The sequence below is a fragment of the Carassius auratus genome, chromosome 4, assembly GCF_003368295.1.
Source record: "Carassius auratus strain Wakin chromosome 4, ASM336829v1, whole genome shotgun sequence".
Taxonomy (NCBI): Eukaryota; Metazoa; Chordata; class Actinopteri; order Cypriniformes; family Cyprinidae; genus Carassius; species Carassius auratus.
The window spans coordinates 8,941,579-8,963,246 of NC_039246.1; the positions used below are offsets into that span (position 1 = coordinate 8,941,579).

The 21,668-nt window shown below is 36.7% G+C and overlaps 2 protein-coding genes and 1 long non-coding RNA gene across 4 annotated transcripts; all 3 read left to right on the plus strand.

The window, feature by feature from the left end:
• The first annotated feature begins 272 nt into the window (after nt 1-272).
• On the plus strand, nt 273-6,563 carry LOC113058146 (protein Wnt-16-like). The gene is made up of 4 exons (XM_026225827.1): nt 273-648; nt 813-1,039; nt 2,980-3,266; nt 4,926-6,563. Exons 1-4 carry the CDS (start codon nt 557-559, stop codon nt 5,388-5,390), a joined length of 1,071 nt encoding a protein of 356 aa, XP_026081612.1. The 5' UTR covers nt 273-556; the 3' UTR covers nt 5,391-6,563.
• Nucleotides 6,564-10,701: 4,138 nt separating this feature from the next.
• Nucleotides 10,702-17,743, plus strand: LOC113056164 (uncharacterized). Its single transcript, XR_003277667.1, has 6 exons — nt 10,702-10,871; nt 13,378-13,516; nt 13,860-13,966; nt 16,986-17,071; nt 17,276-17,373; nt 17,495-17,743. It is a non-coding gene; the product is annotated as an uncharacterized LOC113056164 (long non-coding RNA).
• Nucleotides 17,744-17,772: 29 nt separating this feature from the next.
• Nucleotides 17,773-20,348, plus strand: LOC113056168 (stabilin-2-like). Of its 2 annotated transcripts, none has more exons than XM_026222739.1 (4): nt 17,773-18,228; nt 18,704-18,757; nt 18,846-18,926; nt 19,615-20,348. In XM_026222739.1, exons 1-4 carry the CDS (start codon nt 18,121-18,123, stop codon nt 19,618-19,620), a joined length of 249 nt encoding a protein of 82 aa, XP_026078524.1. In that variant the 5' UTR covers nt 17,773-18,120; the 3' UTR covers nt 19,621-20,348. The 2 variants fall into 2 exon arrangements, with proteins under 2 accessions (XP_026078524.1, XP_026078516.1); XM_026222731.1 differs by having other exon boundaries at nt 19,621-20,348.
• Nucleotides 20,349-21,668: the final 1,320 nt, after the last annotated feature.

A 21,668-nucleotide genomic window follows, 5' to 3' on the forward strand; every position in this document is an offset into this window, starting at 1 on the left:
CCGTCTCTCTCTCACATGGCTTTTAAATGTATAACTGTGCCCAGTCTAACTCATCTTTTTCTATTGCCCTGCCTTTTATTTTAATCTTGGTTTCAACGTATATGTAAAACGCTCAGTCCGTTAAACATTCAAGTCCTTTTTATCCGTAACTGTTCTTTCAATCTCAAAATCCCGATGGAGCTGCAAAAATGACTGATTCTTTCTGCATCAGTCGCGCTCGCTTTGAGCTCCGTGTCTCTCACTGGCCTCCAGCCGAAGATCTGTTTATCCAATCAGTGTTGAGAACGGTCTTATCTTATGAATATTAATGAACAGTTCGGCCTATCACGATGTGGGAGCATTTCACAGGAGAGTGTTTAGTTGCGCGTTTTCCAACAGCCGCATATAACAGTTTGTGTCTTTTTGAGTTCGTACCGATGGCGAAGGTGACTTGTTGGTGGTTGGATGTTTGTGATCGTATCTGCAACTTAATGGATACTTAAAAGGGACATTTTTATTTATTTATTTTAAAAGCCCCGTTTGTGGATTAACCTAATGCTAGATTAATGAAGCGGACATGGATAAAACCGGTTGTGGGATACAAGCAGTTTACCATTTATTCCTTCTGTGGCTCTCAGTTTGCCCTCTGTGCTCTCAGGGAAGTTGGATGTAAGTATTATAAGTGCTATGTTACTTTATTGTCTATTAATGTTTGAATAAAAATGTTTGAAAATTGTCTCCTTTTCCTCGGGCCTGGTTATGGCATTTCAATCCAGGCCGACAGGAGAGGAGAACCGCTTCTGATATTTGTGTCACACTGCTCCGCATCACAGGTGGTTGGGCATCACATCTGTAGGAGTGCACGAGAAGTTGGGTTGCGCGCATTTGCCCCTGTCGCACAAGCAGAAGGAGCTGTGCGCGCGCAAACCGCACCTTCTACCGAGCATTAAAGAGGGCGCGCGCCTGGGCATCACCGAGTGCCAAACGCAGTTCAAACACGAGCGCTGGAACTGCTCGACCCGACGGGACCCCAACGTGTTCGGCTTCGAGCTCACCAGTGGTATGCATGCACACTGTCATACTGAAATGTGACCCTGGACCACAAAACCAAAAATAAGGGTCATTTTGTTTTTCAACTGAAAGCGAAATAAATAAGACGATGTATGGTTCTTTATGGTAGGACAATATTTGGCCTAGATACAACTATTTGAAAATCTGGAATCTCAGGGTGAAAAAAAATTCTAAATATTTTGAAAATCTCCTTTAAAAGTTGTCTAAATGAAGTTCTTAGCAATGCATTTTACTAATCAAAAATTAAGTTGTACAAACTAACCTAATGGAGCATGATCTTTACTTAATATCCTAATAATTTTTGGCATAAAATAAAAATCTATAATTTTGACCTGTACAATGTATTTTTGGCTATTGATGCTACAAATATACCCTTGCTACTTTTGACTGGTTTTTGTGGTCCAGGTCTCAAATAGACTTGTGCTTGAACTTTATAATCCAGATTTTTTGGATCATTGTATTAATTAAAGTTAGTAGTAAAGTTTCAGCAACACGACTGAGTAATCATGAGACAAAAATATTACAAATTAGGGTGGTAATATTGTCTGATAGTTTTCATTAAAAATCAATCAAATGTTTATCAAATTGCGATTCACAGAAACTGAACAAAGTCTTAAGACTTATTTTAAGAAGTGCTATATACGGTTAGAAAAAAAAGGTAAAATTATTTATTTGGAGTTCAACATTAGTTTAATAGAGCAGGCTGTTCACCTTCGGAAGTTAGTAATTATGCTGATATTATGTCTAAAAGAAGAAAATAGTTATTTAAAAATGATATATGCAAAAATATATGCATATATGTGGTTATTGGACAGTTCAACAAAATTAATAAATAAAAACAAGTCAGCCATTCTGTAATATATAATGAGGGATCATCAGTTTGTAATTGCTTAAGGAATCTGAATGTTTTTTAATCGACTGGGAATCCTGTTTTTGACCCCTTAATAGCTGTTTTGATTTCAAATGTTTATGGAAAAGATGATTTGATTCTTGGAACAGCTCTGACACACATCTGTTTTCGATTTACCATCTCTATACTAAATTTACTATGGTCTTTATCTGGCCCTGAATTTAATGCATGCAGGATAAGCGTGATTACAAAACAAAGAGTCAAACTGAAATGGTAGAACTTGTTTCTTGATTTTTGTGAATCCATTTCTAAGATTTGCCTGAAGCTTATCTTCCAGAGCAGTTCAATTTGAAGCTTGATTCAAGGGCAAACTGAATTTGATATACTGTACATCTCATTTCATGCAGCCACAACCAAGGAATTTTACAGGCATCTGCTATTCTGTCTAAAGAGTTAAAATAAGAAAAATATACTTAAAAGTTAAAACATTATAAACCAAACTTGATTAAAAATGTGCCTTATTATAAATATAATTTTATAAAAGCTATTAAAATGATCTTTCTAGAAACTATATGTGTAACTTTATGACTCGATTTGTTTAGAGACGAGATTAGGACTAGTATATTTATCTTATTAATCACTGTGTATGATCATATAATCACTGCATTTTATTAGGATCTGCTATTCAATTGATATATTTATTGTAAGTAACATTTAATCAGAACTGCAGAAATGTATAGAGCCATTTGCATAATGTATAAAATTGTCACGTTAAAAAAACAATTCATTTCAGTTAAAAGGATGTTAAGAATTTTTAAAGCATCATCTTTTCTCACAATAAAAAATAAATTACATCAGCCAAACATTTGTGCTCATATGTATAATGTGATATCAGTGTTTCTCTGCATGAATATAGGTAACATTTCCAGACTCTTCTGCTCTGATACTGCTGCACTGAGACCCTTCTCACAAATGTCCCGCTGTGAATCTAATATTTCCATATTTTATGATTGTTTCAACATTTTTAAGTACTTAACTTGCATCGGCATCTTGCTTAAATTCTCTTTTTTGTTTTTAAGGTACAAAAGAGACAGCGTTTATCTACGCAGTAATGGCTGCCGGCCTGGTTCACGCGGTCACCCGCTCTTGCAGTGCTGGAAATATGACAGAGTGTTCGTGTGATATGAGCCTGCTGGGCAGCGGTTCTCCCACGGAGGGATGGCACTGGGGTGGGTGCTCTGATGACATCGCCTTCGGGACTTCGTTCAGCCGTCGCTTCATCAACAATTCGGTAAAGAACATATCAGCCCGTAGTGAGGATGCCCTGCTCACTATGAACCAGCATAACAGCGAGGCTGGGAGACAGGTAGGTGACAAACAACTAAACTCTTTAAAGTAGAGGTATGTTGAAAGAAATGACATGCACAACAGTGGCTGCTCACTTTTTCAGAAGCATCTGTATATTTCCCCTTCGTTTTCTCCATAGGGATTTCTAAAAGTACTTTAATAAAGGCTTTAATAAGAAGTCATGGATGGAAGCCAAGCAGCTTTGAGATGAATCATAACATTCCAAACTTTATTTGTAACAAAAAAAGAATTTGAAAATTGAACAAACAGACAAAGGTACAAGACTTTGTACTTAACATTGTTTATAAAAGCCTAAAATACAATCCCATGTAGTATTGCAAATGACGTAATCTGATATGCTTCATGAGAGTGTGTGTGGTCGTTTCTGAGCTCTTTTGAGGCAGTTTAGATTCCCATAGTGACTTCTTTGATTTCTTTTAAGAATTATGAGTAGTTAAATTAAACATGATTTTTAAGTAAATCACACTGACTTGGAGCTTCTACAGAAGCTTATGTCATTGTTTTACATAGCTCATAATTTTGTCCCATTTTCTCATCATAAAATTGTTTTTATATGGAGAAAATGGAAATGTTATTTCTGATTCAGGGCTGTTTCCCTTCATTGATGTATTGAAGGACTGAAGATGATTTATTTTGCCTTTCCATTCACATTTTGATTGATATGTGAAGCTGATTGGTGCATGTGACTGACTATGCTTGCCTGCTTCAAAACGACAAAAAGTACTAGAGAGTTCTCTTAATTCAGTGCTGTGTTTCCCTGTATAGACACTAATTCACTCTAATAGAAGAAAATCCGAAAAGTGTGACAGTGGAGAAAATGTCTGTCCTTCCCCATTCACTCAGACAGCATTCCTGAAACATTTGTAACACATTCAAGTTCTTGTGATCTCACAGCCTCTTTTATAAACACATCTAATCTCTAAAACTGAACGTTGATCCTTCAGTGTAAGGTTCCCTCAGTCCTCAGTCATAAAATATGACAGTTTTCTCCAGCAAATGAATTTTTGACTCGTTCTGGCTGACAAGAAAAACCATTTCAAAGCAACCAAATAGGAACAGAAATAGTAATGGGCTGTTTCAGCTCTGGCAATTTGTCGATCAAATGAGTTACATCTCCCCACATGTTCTTGATTAATCTGAGAAGCTGATGATTTGCACTGAATTCCACAGCCTTGACTGAAGAACACTTGTAAGTCTTTGGAGACCCTAAACCACTGCTCTGGTTGGAAGCGTTTAAGCGAGACAAAATTCCCCTCAAGTCAGCGAAGGGCCCCCATAATCCTTCACCCAAACAAATGCTCCTATTTTATGAAAGTCGTCAGCTCACAAAATACTCCTTCCGCTTTCATGGTGCAGAACATGAAGCATTGGGAGAACATAAAAGCTTAGTCCGTAAAAATTATATAGTCCTTGGAAATGTGGTTTATAGCAAACCAAGGTGAACTCTCTCGCCGAAGTACATTAGTTCTGCGTTTTTGCCTTAAATCCAGGAAGTCTGTCAAAATAAATTGCAAAAATGTTGGCTCAAATCACAACTCACATGTCTGCATGCTTATTTATTTCTTGCTTACATTGTCTAGAAAAACAAGCTGCTTTCCCAGCTTCTCTCTGTTACTAATCAGATATATAATGATCTCCGTATCCTCTTCCTCTACAGGCGGTGGCCAAAACAATGTTGACAGACTGTCGCTGTCATGGCGTGTCGGGTTCGTGTGCGGTAAAAACATGTTGGCGCACAATGGCTGCATTCGAGCGTGTGGGCGCCTACCTGAAGGAGCGTTACGAAAACAGCGTTCAGGTGGTGGACCGTTCTAAACATAAGGTGCGACGTAAGGACAAAGACCATCGCCACACACCTATTAGCAAAGAAGAGTTAATCTTCTTCAACAAATCTCCCAATTACTGTTTGGAGGACCGGCGGTTGGGCGTGACGGGGACCAGGGGCCGCAGGTGTAACAGAACTTCAGCCGGGCCGGACGGCTGTAACCTGCTCTGCTGTGGGCGGGGCTACAACACACACGTGGTACGACACGTAGAGCGCTGCGAGTGTAAATTCGTCTGGTGCTGCTACGTTCGCTGTCGTCGCTGTGAGACAATGAACGACATGCACACCTGCAAGTAGTGCAACTACTCGGGGAGGGATCTTGTGAGAGGAAGTGGACCTTCTTTGTGCTCTCACCCCCGTTGGGCCTATACAAATAACAAAATATCCATGGCAACTGGCAGTCCAATACCAGGGAGAAATGGTATAATCCCTAAATCCACATGCGTAACTCTTCCCATGGGCTTCAAGTGGGAGTTAAGCCATTTTGTATATAGTGACTGTGGAATATAACTGGAGCATAAAGGGAACTAAAATACTGGGAACAGCAGAAAAAGTGTAAATAGATGCTTTTGTTTAAGTTTGTATTGAACGCTTTTACAGTTAACGATGACTTATAGTGGGAATTATGTAGATAATATACCAAGGTATTTTTTATACAATGTTTTATAGGTTGCAATTGAGAATCCCTTGAGTAAAAGAGAGAAATAATTCACAAAGCATGTATTCTGCAATTTTAGCTATATATTTCACGATTTAAATGTACATATTAAATTATGAACAATGGACGTGTGCGATTTCAACCTTATTAAAATTAAATAAAAAAATGTAGAGACCCTGTACTTTCTTTTTGCTTGTGACTGCTGATGTTTCTCCGTCTCCCAAACAAACAAACAAGTATAATTCCCAAAAGTGTAGACAACGGATCCAGTCCGCAATAGCAGCTTTATCAAATAATAATATAATGTATATTTCAAATTACTTTTCATGGTTGTTGTCTTTCTAGTACTTATTTCTTGTGACTGATGTTTGTGTCACATTCCATTCCTCTTAAACTCTAATCCCACACACACATCTCTGAAAGAGTAGTGCTTTGCTAGAACTAACAGAGTTGTGCCAAATACCATGGCTGCATTCTCTTAAACAGCCCTTAAATGCTAATGCAAGTGGCCCTTTTATGTAGCCGCATTCCAGCCAACAGGACGGTGGCAGTTTACGGCAACACACGCAGAACATATCAGAGATCTTCTGTCCCGTGACAGAAGGAAAAAATCCTGTGAGTTCTGGCACATGCTGGCAAATCTCTTAAAGTCTGGAAAGTATCGCTCATGCTGCATTTCATGATTTCACTCTGAATGCCTGCTTGTTCATTCTCATGTGGTTGTATTTACCGCTGAGTGGAAGTTGCATCAAGCTTTTTTTGTCTGTGTAAAATCACTCAGATTATTCTTCTACATTGACTCTCACAGACTCTCAACACAATTCAATACAATAAATGATTCCCTTTTGGAAATGTTGCAGTTCTCTCTCTTTTTTTTTTTCATCATTCATGGTACCGATAAATGAGACATTTTGACCAATTTCTTTATTTTTTACTCTAGAAGAGTTTTGCAGATAAAACCTTCTCCTCATTCTTGTCAGTTCTGCACTCCGTGGGCAGTAAGTTGATGAATCACAGACAGTGATTCCCAAATCAATTCCATTGAAAACATCTCTGCAACCCTCCAGGTATATTTATAAGAGCAGCGCTCAGACCTTCAGCCCTGGAAATCTGTTGCCCATCATCCCAGAGTGAAACTCTTGGTTTCCTCGGTGCCTTCCTTCACCCCTCTCTTTCTCTTTAGTATGTGTTTAATGGTTAAATCATTCTTGAAATGAGATGATTTGTCAAATTAAATCTACTGTACTGCAATATTACCTTTTCAGGTTTTGTGCCATCATTGCTAATGAGCCGAAACTGTTTCTTAATGTTCTGGAAGTGTAGTTTTCTGAGGAAAAAGTAGCACAACTGTTAAAACAAAGACAAATATTTCTGCCGATGAAATTCAATCGTATAATAAATTACACTTTTTTCCTTACACTTTAATGAAATTATTCTGCCTTTTATACTCATTGTTTGCTGAGCCCCAGAGGTTTTTTTGAGGCATGTCCATGCAATATTTTGCATTCCTTTAAACTAAGTTGAAGAGATTTTTTCCCTTCTCAAATTATTCAGTTTTTCTGTGTGTGTGCTGTTGAGTTGAGACTGAATGCATCGCGGTGGGTGGTGCGACCACATGCACACACGCACAATATGTTTTGGATGTTAATTTGATCCACGCTGGCCTGTGGAGACCATGGTCATCGCTCATCCCAATCATCGCTCATCTTTTGTCTCAGTATGTGAATGATCAGTTATGTCCATCCAAGCATAGCATTACATCCGAAGCCAAGAGTCACGCTTTTTTCACTGGCCCATTCCCGCATGCTCTATGAGTGGTGCCATGCTCTGTACGCCTTCCCAGAAGTCTGTAGGGGCTCGTGGCTGTGTCTGGTTGTGTTGGTTAAGGCCTGAGGGGTTTTGGATTGGCGGCACTGTTTTCCTGCCAATAACTGTTGCTTAAATGTCAACAATTCCCACAACAACTGCTGCAGAGTCAATGTTAAGATTCTACACACGTCTTAGTGCTCGCTCTCCCTTAATTCATCCTGTATGTTTTCTTTGTTTCTTTCTTACTATATCTCACCATTGAGCGATGAAATGTTTTTCTTTTAAAGCAATTCATCACACGCTTGCCAGTTGTTCTGTTCATATAACAACTTGACTGACGTATCTGGTCTTGTACACATATGTGGTGAAAGGAGAATATGAACAGAGTGAATCCATCCATCAGTGACATGATGGTTTCTGCCTCCCTCTACTGGAGTCACAAAGTCTACAAGCCAGAGAGGACTACAAGAGGAAGACTGATTCAACACATTGGCATTTAATCATTATTTTAGCACTAAAATGCTTAGAAAATGATGGTTTCATTAAACTCAAAAGGGGTTTTACACCCTGATGCCACAGGAAAACTTTTAATTCTACAAAACCTATTGTATCAAGGCCTCTGAATTATTATAATAATCAAAACTCTGCTGAAAAACCTGTTTCATACAAATCCCTTCCACCCCTTGATTTATAGTCCATATAATTTTAAATAAGTAAAAGGCCATTTGCAGTTATAGGCCTATATTATACTCCATTTTAAGAATGCACTGAGTGAAATTTTCTGCTTTCTAGTTTGCAGTGTGTTTGTACTGCTTTTTCATTTAGATGGTGGCGGTCATAATTTGAGAAAATGGCTTTAATCTCTACAAAACTGAATATATATGGCATGACTTTGAGGTGCATGTAACACTAGATGATGTGATGTTCACACATTTAAATAACATCTTTTTTGTAATACATTTTCATATGTGGAAGTGCATCTAATTATCTACATCTGATATACATTTTGTCCGTCCATGTATTTAATTATTATTTAGAATGCTGATCCAATAAGAGATGCTTCTTCCGATTTGATAAATCACTCACTTTATTGCTATTTAATATGTGCTGTCACTCAGGTATTTTTTGTGTAAGTTATATACCGTATTTTCCGCACTACAAGGCGCACTTAAAAGCCTTTAATTTTCTCAAAAAAACAAAACAAAAAAAAACCGACAGTGCGCTTTAGAATCCAGAGCGCCTTTTATATGGATCAATGCGCTCTGTCAAAATGTTGACATTCCCTTTATAGCACAGCTCCATCTAGTGGATGGATACCGTAAACCCAGTCAAACGTTTGACTGCTGTATCTTCTATTCTAGGTGCTTTATAATACGGTGCACCCTATATATGAAAACAGTTCTAAAATAGGCCATTCATTGAAGGTGCGCCTTATAATCCACCATAAACTAAAAGATTGGATTGATGTGAATGGGTAAATAGTCTATGACTTAAAAATATTAAAACTGTTTCAAATTGCCAAATTAACATGGTCAAACTGCCATTTCACACAGACTGTTTAATATTGAACAGTATGAGGTTCAAATATGTGTTAATTTTAACATGTTAATAACACTTTGACAAATGATTTATTGCGAGTCGATCATTCACATATAAATAATGCATAATTGATACACTATTAACTTATTTGGACAACACAAAGCGAAAGTAACAACAAAAAATTTAGATCTGAATGTTCCCGTTGTACAACTAAGGTAAGTGTAGCTTGCAACTACAAAACTTTCTTCTGCAAGTCAGGTTAAGGTCCGTTTAAGTATTGCAAAGCAGTCGAGTGAATATCAGTGAAATACATAAAAAATCCTGAAACATCTCTTTCAAAACCCCAGTTCATGTATAAATGTCAATTTCAGGAAACAAACAAAAAAAAAAAAAACTTTCTAAACAGAAAGAAACTAACTCGGTCAAATCATTCTTGTGGTGAGTAGGACCACATACGTTTATTGTTAGCATATTGTATAGTACATGGCGTTCTTGTGGTTGGGGTGTCAATTACAGTTTAAATGGGATAAAAAACGTGTTTGATTTTTTACATCTGGTTGGGAGGCCATTCACAGCAGATTTCAGAGAACCATTTTAAATAGCTTTTAGCACGTAGAAAGAAAACTGAACGTGTGGTCATACAGTTTTTCTTTTGTTTTCCTAAGCAGTTGGGAAAAACAACAAGCAACATATGCACTGTATGTGCACTCTAATGATAATAAAAAATACAAACCACCTCATAGCCAAATATATATATATATATATATATATAGACACATGTATGTGGTCTACAAGGGTTTCCTTAGTATGAAAGTTATGGAACCATTGAAGAAAAGACATGATGCAGCAAGACATAAAGGAAGTGTGTGTGACAGGGCATCTTCACCTGACCAATTGGCTTATTTATGAGTGAGGACATCCTGTGATTCTTCTGCTTTCGGCTGCATGCATTTATTCAGTACACATACTCACAACAGTTTGATTGCTCCTGGAAATCGACCAGTTTCTTCCCAGCTTTCTAGCTGCATTATTCACCAACTATTCAGAAAAATAGTTGTTTATTGGCCTTCATAATCATAAATGTGTGGCGTCAAAGAGATTTTTCTCCATCTCTACTTGATGACACCAAGTTCTACGATAGCTTGTTTATGCCACAAGATTAACAAAAATTAATTACAACTTCATATCTCACAATTCTGACATTTTGAGAAAAAAAAAAAGTCTAAAATACAAGATAAAAACTCATAATTACAGGATATCAAGTTAGGAGTCAAAATTGTGAAACATAAAATCACAGTTGTAAGAAAAAAGTCATAATTGTGAGATACAAAGTCACAATTACCATTTTGTTTTTTTTATTCTGTCATAAATAAAAACAGAAGTGTGATGTAAACTTAGATTTTTCTTTCTTTTTTTTATCTTTCAAATCTTGTTATTATTATTTTTTAATTAGTGGAAACAACCTTCTATAATGATATTATTTCCAAGCTGCATGCTGATGATTTCATGTGCAGTATGAAAGGGATTTAGGCATTTGCCTGAAATTTTGGCGGGAAGGTGTCACCCCCTGAATCTCGTGGGGTTGTGATACAGGAAAGACAGAGGGAGGAACTGTTGAAAAGGCAGAACTTGTGTGGCTACAGTCTGGTGAAGGACCTCAGAGGGCCAGAAAGACAGAGTTAGAGAGAAACAGAAAATATAATGACCATGAAGCTCATCCTAAACTACTGCTAGGGACTGACATACTCTGGATGGCTTGTGCAGCATCACAGGTGAGATTCACACATATATACTCATGTTACATGTGTGTAATATGGGTGTTCAAGATTGACATTATATTCTTTTTAATAGCCATACTGCCAAATAAAATATGTTTGAACAAATTAGTAGAGTAGAATTAGTAGAGAAAGCAGTTTGTTGTAGACGCATATGCTTTCCAAGGTTAATCAGTTGAAATCTTTCAAATCAAAGCTCACTCTACTTCAGTTTCCTGTTTACATTCTTTGTCAGTCTACAATCTATATAACAGCATAAACATGGTTCTCTTTGATACAGTGTTAATTTTGACACGAAATTTTAATTTAGTTTTAGTCTTAGTCTTTTGACTATAATTCTTTTTAGTTTTAGTCAAGTTTTAGTCATCTGATTTGTTTTAATTTTAGTCTTATTTTAGTCGACTAAAATTGCTTGGTATTTTAGTCGACTAAAATTGCTTGGTATTTTAGTCGACTAAAATTGCTTGGTATTTTAGTCGACTAAAATAAGACTAAAATCAATAACAGATTTACTAGACAATTTTTTACAGCTGGTATAGGAAACAAACTTAACCAAAATATATAAAACACAAATTCAACTTTATTTCAACACAACTGTGTCTTTATTTCGATTCAAAAGCTTTTATGCAGCAACAAACACTGTCATGATAATGTAAACAATAACTAGCTGCCAATTGACCATCAATAAAAGAAAAATAACCTTAGGTCCAGGACCTTAAAGCTTACAGCTGAGCTGAACAATAAGTGCATACATTTAAAGTAAATATTTAATAAGTTGGCAGCTAGGTGGATAAAAAAAGTAACAAGATTTTATAAGGTATTCATTTGTCTAGCAATATTGTATGTTTTAAATACTACAATATTGCTAGATTTGTATGTATAATGATAGGATGTGAACATTCATGTTTCACATGACTAATATAGAAATATTTGTGATATTGTCAACAAGTAGAACATTATAAAATATACTAAACATTAGTATTAATCAAATGTATTTATCATGATATTACGTATTAGTATTGTGCTCGCATCTAATTTGAAGAAGGGGCTATTTTACAGTACTTTTCAGTTCGTAATATTTAATGCTACAACATCTACGCACTGCACTATTCCAATTTTGCTTAGCTCAATAAACAAAAGAACATCGTTGTGAAATTATATTTGAGAAAATGTCCGGGTGGCTCGTCTGTAAATGTCTTTTCAAATTGGTTGTGTTCTTGCCACGAATGAGCGCTCTGCATGCTTTACACTTTGTTTTGTTTTGTTCGTCGTCAAACGTGAAGTGAGCTGTGGACATTTTGTCGCTCTTTTAGACAGTAGGGACTTTAAGCAACAGCTGCGAATGGAACGGCTACAGCGACCGGAAGTTTGCCGTCACACCGCTGTAGCCAAGAACGTAAAAGTCACTAAGCAACGGTAAAACAGAACAGCGCAACGCAGCATTAATTCATTTATTGAGATCCAAAAAAATATATAATTTAAAAAAGCAAGAGAAGGATTGCTTTTGGCGTTAAATGACAATCTTTTGTCAGAAGAGGAGTTTTTAATATTGTATGATGTAAATAAGTCTAAAAACATAACATTTATTTACCTAACCTCTCACGTTGTAGCGACTCCGGCAAATCAGCTGTTCTCCCGTAGTAGACCGTTAAATTAGAACGTCACAAAGTAGCAGTTAAATTCGCGCAGGCGCAATACAACGCCAGAATGGCGTTGCCGTTCCACCAGAGGCTGTTGCTTAAAGTCCCTATCACCTCTTCGAATGCCGACTTCCCGGGAGCTCATAAAAACTGAAAACCTTCGCTTCACGTCTCAATAAGTCAGGCTCTGATTGGTTCTCTTCTCTCATGCAGTCTGTTCTGTTTTGCCGGTTCTTTTGCTCATTCCTCGCATCTCTCCCGTCTGCTGATTTGATTTTCGTCACAGTCTATTTTCGTCTCGTCCTTTATTCGTTGACGATAATGTCAATCAATTTAGTCATAGTTTTAGTCTCCATCAGTGCCTTCTATTTTAGTTTTCGTTTCGTTTTCGTCTGCAAAAATATATTCGTGACGAAAATAATGACGAAAATATTTAGTCAACGAAATTAACACTGCTTTGATATGACTGTTCATATCCGTTTCCAGGGATACTTTATCTTTATTTAGTTGGAGAATGTTTAAATTTCTGTGATTGCAGTTGAAAAATTGAGACATTTTTAGCACTTTAAGACACATTATGCAAGCAATTCTTATTAAGTATCATTTGACATGCACTGTGGAATGCTGGGTAAAGTAATCCTGAGAATGTTATTGGCCAACTGTAAAGTCAATGAATCAGGTTAATCAGGAAAATCAGTGACAGGTGTTGAGATCCAGCATTCTTTCCAACTTTATTGGTTTTGTAAAAATACCAAAAGAAAGCACTGCTTTCAACAGTCTTTTAGTTAGTTTTTTGTTGTGAGAATTAATGTGCTATGTGTATGTGTGTCTTTGTTTGTGGTTGTGTTGATTTCTGTGGCCAGAACCGCTGTGACCAGAACATCGAGGTGGTGACTAAATCAAAATGTCATTCCTGCTCCTTGACTTCTTTAGTACAATGTCCTGATGAGTACACCAAGAGTCAGCCAGAGAGAAGTACAAGACATGTGTTTATGTGTGCTGGTAAGGCTTTGCTATTATCAGGGATCAAGAACAGCAATAATTTATTTAAAAGCTCAGACATCTATTACTACACATTATATTTAGTATAATGTGTAGTACAGACAGACAGACAGACAGACAGACAGATAGATAGATAGATAGATAGATAGATAGATAGATAGATAGATAGATAGATAGATAGATAGATAGATAGATATTACTGTAAATCTTAAGCTATAATATCTGACAAAGCCCACTTTTAACAGGACATTAATAGCTTTTGTGACAAGATGAGGTGTTTCCTTCATGCATAAACAAAATACAGAGGCAACAATTATACAATAATCACTCTATATGTCTTTAGGTATCACATCACCATGGCTTTGTCTGTCAAGGGCTGTTCGTTCGAGTGTTACAAAGACACGGTGGAGCCCAAGTGCTGTCCAGGTCACTGGGGCGATGACTGCATTGGTGAGTTTGTCTTTATATACGATTTTTACAATTAAATAGCATTTGGTATTTCATTCTGTGAGGGGAAATACTGTACACTGAGGGAATATTTTGATCGGAAGAGTCGGAGAGGAACTATCCTAATGTGATCACTAACAAGACTGAAACACAAACATGGGAAGCATGGCTCCTCCTGGGAAAAGAAGTTAAAGAGCCAGTAAGATGAAATTCATAGCTTCCTATCACTGTTTATAAGTCCTGTACATTAGGTTTAAATCCATCCAAGGTTAAAAAACATTGTCATTTTGTCAAAATATCATTTTAAAATTACCTCAATTCTCAGAGATCCCCAAACGGTTCGCGCGAAGCTGTTCAAAAGATTCAGTTTCCTTAAACCCCACCTTTCGGTAGCATACTGTGTTCTGATTGGTCAACTAACATAGTCAGGTTTGATTGGTTGTTCCGCACACACCTCCACGGTAAACTATGCGTTAGCATCTGTTTGGGGTGAATTATGTCTTATTCCTCTCATCGCGAAGCAAACAGTAAAATAAAAAACTTGAACAGTCTCGCTGCCTTTTCTTCTGTGTGTGCGTATTCAAGCCGCACGCTTCAGTTTGAATCTGAATAGCGCGTTCAGCGCGGGGATGTGGTCACATTAGATATAGTGAAGGGAGACGTGAAAAACAGACATCGCGTTGTTTTCATATGGATTACTTTATCACAGAATATCTGTTTTCGGCAGCACTTGTTTAGTTTTAAAGTAGACATGTCAAGCTTTCTATAGATATCTCTCTCATGTCTCTCCGTTGAGTATTCACTGAGTTACACTTCATTTTAATGATGTACATGACGATCAGCACAAACAAAGGCTGCAGACAGCACACATACTGATAAGACGCTCGGGAGAAAACAAACACATAACTTCATAATCATACTTCGCGTTGTGATTCGGAAATGCTCGTTGTTCTAAATAAAGTTGGTAATGAACCCTCTTTTATGGCCAAACGCTTTGAAAATCCTGCCTTGTACTCACCGAGATTAGAAAAGCAGTCATCGGTGAACTGTTGTGAACACAACAAAAGGGATTTGTTGTACTGCTCTGGTATTGTGGTAAAAATGAATTTTAGCCATTGGTTCTTCTGATTTTCATTCTTCGGAAGTGAAAATAAAACAAACTTGCCTTTACAATTAAAAACACACTGTCTCCTCGACATGATGCTATTACACCAACCAGAGCGTCTTTGTGGGGGGGGGGGGTTAATTACTTTGCACATTGTTTACACTGATGGACAGCTACATCATACACTGTAATACAGGTAATTTTGATTTCCCATCTGTGAGGCTCTTTTAAAAAAACGGACCCACTTTATATTAAGTGGCCTTAACTACTATGTACTTACATTTTAATTAATAATATAGTACAATGTACTTATTGTGTACATACATGTTTTTACATTGTACTTATATATATAAAAAAATACATGTAATTACATCTGTATTAAATTTCTGTAATTACATTCATAATTACACTGTTGACCCATACTTTACACCTTAAACCACCCTTAAACTTACCCATACCTCCAACCCTCTCCCTAACCTTACCCCATCCCACCTCAATAGCAGCAAAAGTGTTTTACAATACAATATGAACACAATAAGTACATTGTACTTATTTCTTTATGTAAGTACATAGTAGTTAAGGCCACCTAATGTAAAGTGGGACCAAAAAAACTTTATTGCTATCATTTCTAGTCCAGATTAGATGCTAAAGGAATGCTAAACAGAATTATCATTATCATAATTCATATACATTTTTATGACGGTTTCTCATAATTCTGTCATAACCAGTCCTAAGAAATGATAATATGAGATAATATAAACAACTAAAGCAAACATTCTCTAAAAATAAAAATAAATATCTGGATAAATTGAACTTCCAGAAGAAATAAACTAGGAAGTAGGAATTATAGTTGATCCGGCAGGATCTTATGTGACTCTTATTAGAATTCTTGTTTGATTCCAGTAAGATCCTTTTGGATCGATTTCAAATTATGATAGGAATTCCACTGGCGTTCATTTTGGCTAGGGATATAAATCCAATATGCATGAATATGACCTTCCACCTTCCACAGTGACCTTGTCAGTATTTGGAAGGCACACTTTATCCTTTCTGTTTCCATTTTTAACATTTATGTGATAATGACACCATGACACCTGATCTCTTGCTGACTTTGCCTTAGCAATATTTAAACAAATTACATTTTTATGTTTTACATTTACATTTTATGCATGTAAATAATTTATCCAAAATATATCTATCACACCCAAAGTACCGGTATACATGTGTCATGTTCTGAAAATCCTTTACTTAATTTTGCCTTTTAAAAATCGCTTTTGAATCTTTCAGTATGTGATATTATCACCAAATCTTGGATTAATTATTTCTGTAAACTTGTTTTCTCTCAGTTAGCACAAGTTTTGTATTTCTTTTTTAAAATGATTTGTCGTAGAGCTCATTAATCAGATTTTATGCACTTCAGTTTTTTTTTTATTTAAACATTATTTGTGTTTAATTTTGCCAATGTGCATAAGCTCAGATCAGTGAGGCCTACGACCAGTCATTTCCAAATAGAAAACAAAACCTGTGCTAATTTAAATAATACAAATCGATAAAAACAATTGAATCCATTTTTTTTTTTTTTTTTTGGTATAAATAAAGGAAAATTAGAATTTAACAAGTGGATTTGTAGGCTGGTCATTTTTGACTGGGAACACCATGAGTCTAACATGGTGGGGAAAATCCTTAAAAACAAAAAATAAATTACCAGATCTCAACATGATGGTTAAATTAATGCAATTCATGCAAACCCATGACCTTGGGAGTGCTTGCGCCATTCTTTACTGTTTGGATGTCCAAATGTGTGACTGATATCACCAAGTTGACCATTTTATCTGATTGAAACAAAAAAATGTAAAAGGTTTCTTCACTTTTAGTGTCATGAAATCTAATGAAAGGAATCCTTTATTCTGTCAATAGAGTGTCCAGGATCAGCAGCGACTCCCTGCAGCAATAATGGAGTCTGCTCTGATGGTATAGCAGGCAATGGGACTTGCACATGTGCAGTACGTTTATTTTCCTTCTTTTCTTCTGTCTGAATCAAACACTATTATTGAGCATCTGATGTGACTTTTTGGACATTTTTTGTGTATGATGGCCCTGGAAAAGGTGAGTTTGTGAACACTCTTTTACTCTTTTCTGAGCAGCTTGAATGCACCCATTGCTTTGATTACAGTTTGCCATCTTCACAATCCTGCTGTTTTCCCCAGTTTGTTGAAGGGTAGGGTTGCAGTGTAAAAGATGTGTGCAGACCAGACTCCTGCCATAAATATGCCGCCTGTGCCACAGTGGAACCAGGAACAGTCGAGTAGGTGACAAATTCTCAATTGTTTGGATGTTTCATTGTGACATTCACAGAAAACAGCAGTTGTTTCTTGCAAAATAAGGTGGATACATTCAAACAAATACTAAGCATGCTTTAGCTCCAGGTGAAAACCCTGCTGGCTAACGAGATGAGAGCTCGCTAACTTGCTAAGCTGCACATGGTTGCAGGAGAGGTGAACTCTGAGTCGCTGAAGAAGGGAATCCTCTACTACACTCTGACCGGCCTGGCTGCAGAAACATTGACAGATGGAGGTGATTGAATGGAGGTTGTGTGTGTGTGTGTGTGTGTGTGTGTGTGTGTGGGTCTGTGTGTGTGTGTGTGTGTGTGTGTATGTGTGTATTCCCCAAATGTTTTCAAGGATGTGCAAATGCAGGATACAAGAGCAGAATCATCACATACTGTTTCACTCTTTTCTGCTCAGATCAGATTATGTTTCATTGTATTTGTTAAGATGACAGGGAATACATGAACTTTTCTGAAATCGGTAAACTTCTATTTTCAAGGTAGACCAGATAAAAATCCATCTTCATGGCAGTCGTAAGTAAGGAACTCTTGTGGAGACGGATATCTTTGCCTCAAATTGAATCATCCATTTGGTTGGAACTGCTTCCATCAGCTTATCAACCAAATGGATGATTCCAAAAACAACATTAAGTAAGTGTAGATAAGCGAGAAAGAGGTTCGTGAAGATAAAAGATTTGTGTTACATAAACATCATACACTTACTTAATGTTGTTTTTGATTGTTATGAGGATCAATAATGTCTTTGTATCTTATTTTTCTTACAGCAAAACCTGTTGCATATTCTCTCAGGGAATGGAAAATTCTCTGCTTGAGGTTGAGTTTTAAACTCTATTAATCCCTAAATGAATGTACTTTAAGACACTTGACCTGTGCTAGATATTACCTTTTTTTGTTATAAGCCAAATATTTGCTACGTTGTAAAAAAAAAAAAATAATAATAATAATTCATAAAAATAGGTAATGATGTATTGTATTAATATGAAGGAATTCAAATTTTTAGCTGTATTTAGAATTTTTCACATTGTTACATTATTTAAATTTGTTTTTAAGGTTAACTAATTTATAATTATTTAATTGGCCATTTTTTTCTGAGCATATAAAACTTATCCCAGTTCATCCTTTTTGTTTCAAATACTTAGAGGAGGTACAGTGCAAAAATAACAACTGTTCGGTTTTTAAAAATTATTTTTTTATTAAATATGTTTTTATGTCACATTCTCTGTATATATGTTCGATCCAGTCACTTAAGCAACACTCTACATTTTCTTTTCATTTCTCCCAATTTCAGGGTAAGACAAAACTACTTGAACTGATGCACAATCACATAGTGTCCACTTCTCAGGTTTGTGTGTTGATGTGTGAAAAATGTGTGATCAAATCATTTCTAGGTCATTAATTAACTAAATCCTGTCTGTCTTATCTGTCTACAGTTGAGTGCCAGCTTCATTGTGTCGAATCTTCGTGCTGTGACCTTGGCGGACCAGGTCCTGACATTTAATGTAACAACTGCTGTAAGTGTTAAAATAAATCAAATGTTAAAATAAATTGAAAATATGGCAATCAAAAGTATTGGAGCACCTAAGAAACATAGAATGCATTATATAATATGTGGGATTCATTGTGAAACAGAGTCATTAAAAAAATAAAATAAAAAAATATTATATATATATATATATATATATATATATATATATATATATATATATATATATATATATATATATATATATATATATATATATATATATATATATATATATATTACACAGACATCACAAACTAACTGAAACAAAAAAAAATTATATATTAGATTTAAATTAGATTAATTAAAATTTTATCATTTTGCAGACGCTTTTTTCCAAAACAACTTCAGGCTAAATTTTGAACCCACAACCTTGCCCTGCTAACACAATGCTATACCACTTGAGCCACAGGAACACTTTTCATTTGATTTATCTAAAATCTGAATGTAGGATTGAAATGTAACACAAAAAGTATACTTATTTATACACATGGTTAAATGTTAGTTAATTACACCTGCTGTTACTCTGCTAGGACACCTGTGTGGACTTGAGGGTAAATCCCTCCATACAGACACAAAAAATGATGCCATTGAAATAATACAATGAAATTCATATATTTGAATTGTGATTTAAAGGTCCAAATACTTTAAGTCACCACTGATTCCCTCACATACAGGGGTAGATCCTGGTCAATGGGGAGTCTGTTCTAGAGCTGGATGTTGAAGTAAAGACTGGCCGTCTTCATTCAGTGGAGGGGCTTCTAATCCCTCCGTCCATAGAGCCCACCATACCTCACAGGTGTGACATCAAAGAAACCAGTGTACTAAATGTGTTCACAAAATCAGAGGAAACATTTGAGCTAAATATTGGGGGTACAAAATGACCAAGATATAATTGAGAAAGATTGGAGTCATCCATAGAATGCAGTTGGAGTAATGGCAATGTACATTTACTTCATTTGTTTCAAGAATGCATGTTACTGCAAGCTAGGCTTTTCTGGGGATGGAAAGCAGTGTGAAGCGATCAATGTCTGTCTTAAAGAATGCGCTTTTATTAGGCTTTGAATTGAAAACATCAGAAATTTGATCTTTCCTTCCCCATTGGTTGCAAGTAGAACTGAATTATATATATATATACACACACACACACACACATGAACACACACTGTATATACCTATGGCTCAGCACCTCGGGTATGTAGTTTCGTATAATCAGCCACAAGAGGGAGCTGATGATCTCCTATTATTTACAAGCCTCTATTCACATTTAACAACAAATATATCCTGCGTCCCAATGTGTATACTTCCACCCTGTCTGCCCTAAATAGTATTGAAAATAGGATGCAGGCATGGACTTTTGCTTTTCTAGACACTCAAAACGCTTACATAGTCAGGTGGTATCTCCTCATCCACCACCAGTGTGCAGCATGGCGCTGGCAGCCATAGTGCGCCAGAATGCCCACCACACACCAGCTTATTGGTGAAGAGGAGACAGAGTGATGAAGCCAATCAGCGGATATGGGGATTGTTAGGAGGCAATGATGGTCAGAGGCCAATGGGCGAATTTAGCAACCTGATGTTTAGAGCATTTAAAATTTAGAGGTCACACCTCTACTCTTTCCGAAAGACATCCTGGGATTTTTAATGACCACAGAGAGTCAGGACCTCAGTTTAACATCTCATCCGAAGGACGGTGCATGTTGACAGTATAGTGTCCCCATCACTACACTGGGGCGCTAGGACCCACACAGACCACAGGGTGAGCACCCCCTGCTGGCCTCACTAGCACCTCTTCCAGCAGCAACCTAGTTTTCTCAGGAGGTCTCCCATCCAGGTACTGACCAGGCTCAGCCCTGCTTAGCTTCAGTGGGCAACCGGTCTTGGGCTCCAGGGTGATATGGCTGCCGGCCAGAGTAAATGACAGACATTTAGTAAATGAGCCAGTTTGAATGGTCTTGGTATAATCTGGCAAACTGTTTACCAATCACGTTTCGCAATCGGCAAGGCAACTGTGGTATACACCACTACCAACACAAGATGGGTAACTTGCAAAGCAGCAGCACCACGCTTGCCACAATTTTTCTAAAATATTGTTAACGTGTTTAGTGAAAATGATTCGTTTAGCTTCGGATCTTTTGTCTTTTGTTTGAATCAATGATTTTGGAACACGTGACAGACTGGTCAAGTCATGTGATTTCAGCAAAACTTTGTTTTGTTGTTGTAAAAATGGGCGTGGCCATTTGTAAATTACATTCGGGTTTACTGTCAATGATTACATGGGTCTGGTTTCCGGTCTAGTCTGTGTCCAGCTATTTTTAGCTGTACAAATCTGTTTGTTTTGCAGCTTGATATTGAAAGTGTGTCTTACATTATTTTAATGTATTATCTTAATTAGGAACACACTGGATTGTAGTGCAAACTGTTTTACCGTTCACTACACGTTGTTAGTCTCCTCGTTATTTTAGGCTCCCCGAAAAAAAAACAAAAAAAAAACAAACAAACAAAAAAAAAAGATTTCGGGTTTCGCTCGGGTCGGGTCAGACGATCACGGGCTTGGCGGGTTCGAGTTTCAGTTTAAAGCCCATGCAGACCTCTGCTCTAAGCCTGCTGGAACTGTAGAAACTGAAGTGCAGTTTTCCATTTGCTGGCTGACAACATGACACTTGTGACAACGTGTAGAGCGTGAATGTATCTTAAAGGTTGAACATAGCTTAAAAGTCAATGAAAGCAT